Below are 6,564 nucleotides of genomic sequence, written 5' to 3' on the forward strand. Positions count from 1 at the left end.
TACAAGTCAGACCAAAACTACATTCGGGTCCCATACCATTATGCCTCATATGATATATACAGATGATGGTGATGGTACAGCATATACAGTTGCAAGTCCACCTATTTTGCTCCATCATTCAGTTTTCACACTAAAGTTACAGAGAAAAGGTGATTTGTATCTGTCATCTATCGAATCATCAACAATTGTGTTCACAGTGTGCAAATGATCGTTGGACTTTCTGTCGATAAATGACTCTGTTCATTATCGCTAATGGAACTGTTAGTGTTTTGCCAGATCATACCAGGAAGATAAACTTTCCTGACTGCTGGATGTAAAAACTATCAAGGAGTAGTTGTGTTGTAACTTTGTCTCTTCTTCCTGCATTTCTCCCACTTGAGAATGCTTTCTTGTTTATCTGTAAACTAACTTGTCCTTATTTGGTGGGACAAGCTGTGATTCATAGAGGAGATTATCCACCTTACCTTTCAATGAGAAAGCTGTATCCTCTTTTAGTCTTTAGAAATAAAGTATGATAAATAATCTATAGAACCAGCAATTTGCTGAGCAAAGATGAGTGTGAACTGTGAATGTGTGTGTGTGTGTTGTTACCTATGACTGTATTATACTATACTATACTATACTATGAGTATGAGCTGTGGTTTCGAGCAGATGTGTCTTGCCAGGGTCATTTCTTCAATGGTTCCTTTTTACATGTAGAACACTCTACACAGGTGTGTCTCTTCCTGGAATTCTTTTCTGTGATGTATGTTGACTTACATCTGAGATGGATCCATTTCATTCCAACATGTGCATGTAGAATGTTGAGCAGGTGTCCCTTTTCATTTTACACTCAAAATCATTTTGCAGCATTCTCTGCTACAACATCACAAGGAACTACATGCATTGTAGTTGGACTGTAGGGCAGATTCAACCAAGGCAAGGTAGAGTCTAGATGTGTAAGCTTGAGCACATGAGATTTTGTCTGGATGGTAGGAAGAACAACTGAAACAAGTAGAGTATTGATGGAAGAGGGAGGCTAGGCAGGCACACAGTCTTGGTTGGACACAATTTTTATCAAGGCCATCTGTTTATGCCACGGCTTGCTTTTCAACGTATCTCCACAAGACCCTGCTCGTACCGAATGCTGGGGATTTTCCTGTGCACGGTTCAAGCTGCTGGAATGTTCTGCTACTAATTGATCAGAGGGAAGAGCTCCTAACCCCTTCACCTTTTCGCGATGGACTCTCTTGCACGGCTCTCCTTTTCTGAGACTGATTTCTCCCTAAGTCAGCAAGGTGGCGGGAGGTGGCACATTTGGGAGATGCTTTTCGAACAACTTTCTTCCTGTCGAGTAAAGGTAGGCCCCTTTCCAGACTTGGATTCGCTGCCTCTTGTGTGTGCATGCACTTCAGATCTGTAATGGTCACGACTCACAAGTCATGAGGTGTAGTCTCTTGTATGTGGGCCAAGTCTCAACAAAGCCACGCTGCAGTGACTTGCATGCCAGCTTGAGCATGTTGTTCTTTTACTTTTTAAAGTTGTGAAGAGAAACACAGGACCATACCAAAGAAGTTTGAGCAACTTCCATGACAATTCTCTCTTTCTTTCTGCTGTGTTTCAAATGAATAAACTGCACTGCTAAAGTCTTTGATTATTCTTGTGTTACTCCTTTTAACCTAAGCAGTAACCAAAACAACAGGCTTACACTTCCAATTTGTCCTATGAGTAGGTACATGTAAGTGTGTTTACTGGGAACATGTAGGTTCCTTACATCCATGTAGCCAGAAATGTGTAATATGTGTCTTTCCTGGCCTGCCAAATTGTTGTGGTGGAAACTTGGAAAACTCACTTTTATATATATATATAATATATATGCTTCAGCATGTTTCCCATACTGTAGTGACTTGGCTAGCCAACAATCTTGTAGCTAACTCTGAGGTTTACTGAGTATTGCAATGAAAACACCCCAGGGACCTACTTTTGCCTTTTTTGTTTCGAAAGCAGGCATGTCTCTGTGATAGTGTTAGTGTTGACATGGCTTACATTCCGCCACACCAGCAGCTGTATGTGCCAAATCCCACAACACACAGGCCCGAGAAGTCTCTGTTTTGTGATGTTTTCACCACCTGTGGATGTGCGATGATCACACCGAAGCCTGGCTCACTGCTGCGTCCTTTTCCTTCCGCAGACGCTACGCCGGCCGAGCAACAGGAACTCTTCCTCAAGAAGCTGCAGCAGTGCTCGGTTCTGTTTGACTTCGCCGACGACTGTGTGTCGGAGTTGAGAAGCATGGAAGTGAAGCGGTTCAGTCTGATCGAGGTGCTGGACCACATAGGCAAGACTGGGGTCCTCCTGGAGCAGACCTACCCGGAGGTGGTGAAAATGGTAAGTAGTAAAAGAACTTATATTATCAAGTGTCAAATGAGGGCAGTGATATGTTTTATAATTAGTTTTAATTTGGGTAGTCCATTCATCTATCAGTCCCATAGCTCATGAAGCCGTAGGGGCAGTAAGACTGTTCACAAGTGATTTCCACTTCTGGCGGTCTTCGGGTAGTGCCAATCATTTATTTGTATGTAATTTGTCAAACCTTCAAAGGTAGGTAAAGGTAGTCCCATAGCCTTTTGAAGCTAAAGGGGCAGTTAAATGTCAACCACTGTGTCCTGGGCATGATATCGGAAGGTGGAGCCCACTCTTTTCCCCCCCAACTGAAGTCAGGTACCCATCTTAACACCTTGATTGAGTGAGAAAAGTCGTGTTAAAGGGCAGCATAACGAGGGAACGGGTTTTCTGCGCGTGGAGAATTTGCGCGTGCGCGTGAAAAATGTGCGCGTGAAAAATAAATTTCCTAAATTATGTCAAAAAATTTTCAGCAAGGAATTCTATGGCAGAAAAATTTGAACCTATGATATAATTTCCCATCTGTTACCTGAATTTTGGGTTTGAAAAAACCCTGATTTTTAGATCCCTTGGGAATAGGTTAATTTGCATATTTTGAACATTTCAAAATCACGTAAATTTGATGGAAATAAATGGAAAAATTACTCATATGAGGTTTTATATTGTAAAATGTAACAATTTGAGGCTTTTCTCCATTCTAGAAGCTTTATTTTATCTTTTTTTGAAGCAGATTGTTTCATGCGCAAATTTCAAACTTTTTTGCGCGTGAAAAGTTAACATTTAAAAATCACTTGAAAATCACTCAGATCGAGATTTTGTACTCTAGAATGCAACAATATGATGATTAATTCCATTTTGTGCCATCTTGTTTGAGCTTTTAAGAATAAAACTGCAAAAACTTTTTGAATCCCTTGGGAATCAGCTAATTTGCATATTGTCACGCGCAGATTTTTCACGCGCAAGTTTTCACGCGCAGACTCTTCACGCGCACAAAACCCCAACCCCATAACGATAGCATAACAGGATTCAAATTCAGAAGCTCTTGTTTCTGGGCTACCACACCATTACAAAATATCCGTCCTTACCAGTATTCACGAATCCAGATTCACCCAGGCATGGGATTGATCCTGATTCAATCTGCCAAACCCACCTCAGGAGGTTGATTACGATTAGTGCCCTTCTTCTCAGATTTGGATTCAGATTTGAACCAGGATTCAAACCTGGGTGAGTCCCATTTCTTGAATCGTGGTATGAAGGGCTGACATTACAGTTGGACCTCTACATAGGGAAGCATGATAAAATACACCAAAACAAGGCTTCAGAAAAGTACTAACCCCAATTTCAATCTTAAAAAAATTTCTCCACCAGACAGCCACAAGGGTCATCTTTGTAACCATTAAAAGAAAACAGAGGGTTAACCACCTCAAACTCCGAGGAATCCCCGCTCTATGAAAGAAACCTCACCTTTGACCCCAGTTTTCTCCTGATACCACAAATATGACACAACAACTAAAATCCTTCCATGTGCCACCTAAACTGCTAAACTGAGCAAATTTTGACCAAAATGGGAAAGATTAGACCTTACCTGTTCCTTCTATCCCCAAAAGTCTCCAGGTTGGGCCAAAATTGTCAAGGAAAAAGAAGATTTTAAAGGATTTTAAGTCACACCCAAATCGTCTTCCCACTTTGTGCCTTCTACCGCGCAACTCAACTGTGACGTCAGCCCTGAAGGGAAAGTTCTTGACATACGAGTCTTCAAGCATTCAGGGCAATTACTTGTCTGTGGCTGATCTGTAGTAATTGCCTTTGACCCTGGAGGACTTGAAGTCGGGAAGGAGAGTGGTTTACCTTACCTGACAGAGCAGACTGGGACCATGATGAACTGTGTACTTGGTTTTCTGTCCCATGGTGCAAAGCCAGTGCCAAGCTTTAGACTACATCGGAAAGAGACATGATATCCCCACAACCCGTCCCATGGTGAAACTGTACTGCCGTCAATCAAGCAATCAAGCAATCAATCAGTCAATCAATCAGTCAGTCAGTCAAACCCCAGAAGCAGCTGAGAATTGAAGTATGACCTATTCATACCATGATTTACAAATCGGGATTCACTGTGCCAGGGTTTGATCCAGATTTCCAACGTCTGGTACAAAGGGTCCAGATCTAGCTGAGGTGGGGGTGGGGATTGATCTAAATCTGCTGAATCCAGATTTGGCATATTGAATTTGGATGAAACTGTTGCCTGAGTGAATCTCCATTCCTTGTATGAACTGGGTTTAGGAATCTTAAATGCTGACATCAGGATTTTTGCAGACAAAGCTAATGACTTGTTTCACTTCTTAATCAAGTAATCCTCTTTGGTTCTCATATTGTAGTGGCAAAACGTTTGGCATTTTTGCTACCAATCTGTGATACATGGTTTTCAATATCGATCACAGATAAGTGGAAAGGGTGTTAGGAGTTTTGGGTTGTTTACATGAAACGGGAGATGAGTGATGCATATTTAGGATTTACTACTCGACAGTTCCGTAATGGCTCAGACACCAAACTGAACTGAAATATAGTTTCCTGTCAGTGTATGTAAAGCGCTAGTTTTAATGGTGCACATCAGAGCCCTGCAGGCAAAGATTATAAAGACTTATCTGCATGTCGTTCCGGTACATAGCCTGCCATGAGACAAACTATTTTTAGGAAGATGTTTCGCCATGGGATCCGATTTTCAGCAGCCATAGCTGCTACAGCCTCAGGAAAAGGATGAGGGAGGATTGTCAGTCGGTATCTCTTGCCTTACACAAGGTAAAGTGCATCGGCTTCTTGCCCTTCTATTTGAATGACGCAAAACGCTCCCCATTGGAGGACAGAATCCTCCGACATTGAGTCGAGAGTCCCTGCTAGACGTAGCCGATGTCATGTTTTATCTCCAGCGTAACCCACTGCCTACAAGCTAACTACACATGTACATGCCAGGCACAGCTGCCATTAACCATGCAGGATCATGCTGTACATGTGCATTAGGCACACAAGATAACCAAATGGCAGGGATGAAAGTGTGGTGGAGCCACCCTTCTGCAAGCATAGAGATTGAACAGGAAAGAACATCCTTGAATAAAACTCTGGAGTCTGGGTTTGGGCATTTGTAGCCTGGCTGAAACGTGCTTCTAGTGGTGAACTGGTGATCCTTCAAGAAATTAGCCCCTGACAGCAAGAGAATGGTGTAATGCAGGCTTGGAGTTGCACAGTCTTTCCTAACCTGTTGTCTGGGGAAAATGAATTTAGCTGTTCTTTTTCTGAAGACGTTCCAATTAAATACATGGAAAAAAAATATCATGGAAATCTGTCGTTCCTATGATCTGTTATGCTCCTTGGAAGATTTTGACCAGAATGCCCTGCAGTTCCAGAGCAAGCTGCTAGGGGGCCCAAATATCTTCCTTTCATCACAAGCTATCTGCCACCAGAAAGTGAAGACCATGGCATGTCCAGGTGAAAAAATACAAAAAAATCGAGGTTCTGTTGCAGTACCAAGGTCACATACCAGGGGGCCAAAAATCGACCATGACTTTCGTCTTTCCAACACCTGCCCACATACCAAATATCATTACGATCCACCCAGAGGATTATGGTATCTACAAATATCCAGAAACACAAACAGACCCACAGTCAGACAGACACACCAAAAATCTATACCTCCATTTTTCATGGTGGTAATCAAGAAATTTATGAAACTAATGTTTTCTTTCTTTGTTGTACCTGTCTGAATATGTCTGTACACAGGGATGCCAGTAGAAGTGGGGTGAACATAGTCCAGCTTAGATGCCCATAATGATAATGATGATGTACATATATAACATATGCTGTTGAACAGCTGGTGTGAAGGACCCACTAAACAACAGGTGTAGGCTGTTTGTGCTTGTCTCTACCCTTGGAAACAGAATGGCTTCCATGTTGTTATATTACATGACTGGCTCGTTAGTATACCAGATGCCGACCTGAACCTTTACAGCTAGCTAAGAGTAAGATGAAAACTTGCAGCAAACACAGCACCAAAAGATCAAGAACAGATAAGCCCACGTATACAATTGTTCTATGTTATCTATTGGGCCATGAAGCCTTTCACATTTATTATCAAAAGCACTTAAAAGCTAAACATAGCATGAGTGAAGTATTGATGTAGCTTATGTCATA

General features: G+C 42.0%; 1 protein-coding gene across 5 annotated transcripts in view; it reads left to right on the forward strand.

Annotated features, from left to right (window-relative positions):
* Positions 1-6,564, forward strand: part of LOC118417329 (serine/threonine-protein phosphatase 2A 56 kDa regulatory subunit epsilon isoform-like) — a 36,617-nt gene that overhangs the window by 4,211 nt on the left and 25,842 nt on the right. For 3 of the 5 annotated variants that reach the window (XM_035822886.1, XM_035822878.1, XM_035822902.1), the window contains exon 2: positions 2,171-2,367. The exons of the other annotated variants lie outside the window; for them this stretch is intronic. In XM_035822886.1, coding sequence (XP_035678779.1) covers positions 2,171-2,367 — 197 coding nt within the window. The remainder of the gene's footprint in view (positions 1-2,170; positions 2,368-6,564) is intronic. 5 annotated transcript variants of the gene reach the window in all.

The sequence above is a fragment of the Branchiostoma floridae genome, chromosome 1 (genome assembly GCF_000003815.2).
Source record: "Branchiostoma floridae strain S238N-H82 chromosome 1, Bfl_VNyyK, whole genome shotgun sequence".
Classification (NCBI taxonomy): Eukaryota; Metazoa; Chordata; class Leptocardii; order Amphioxiformes; family Branchiostomatidae; genus Branchiostoma; species Branchiostoma floridae.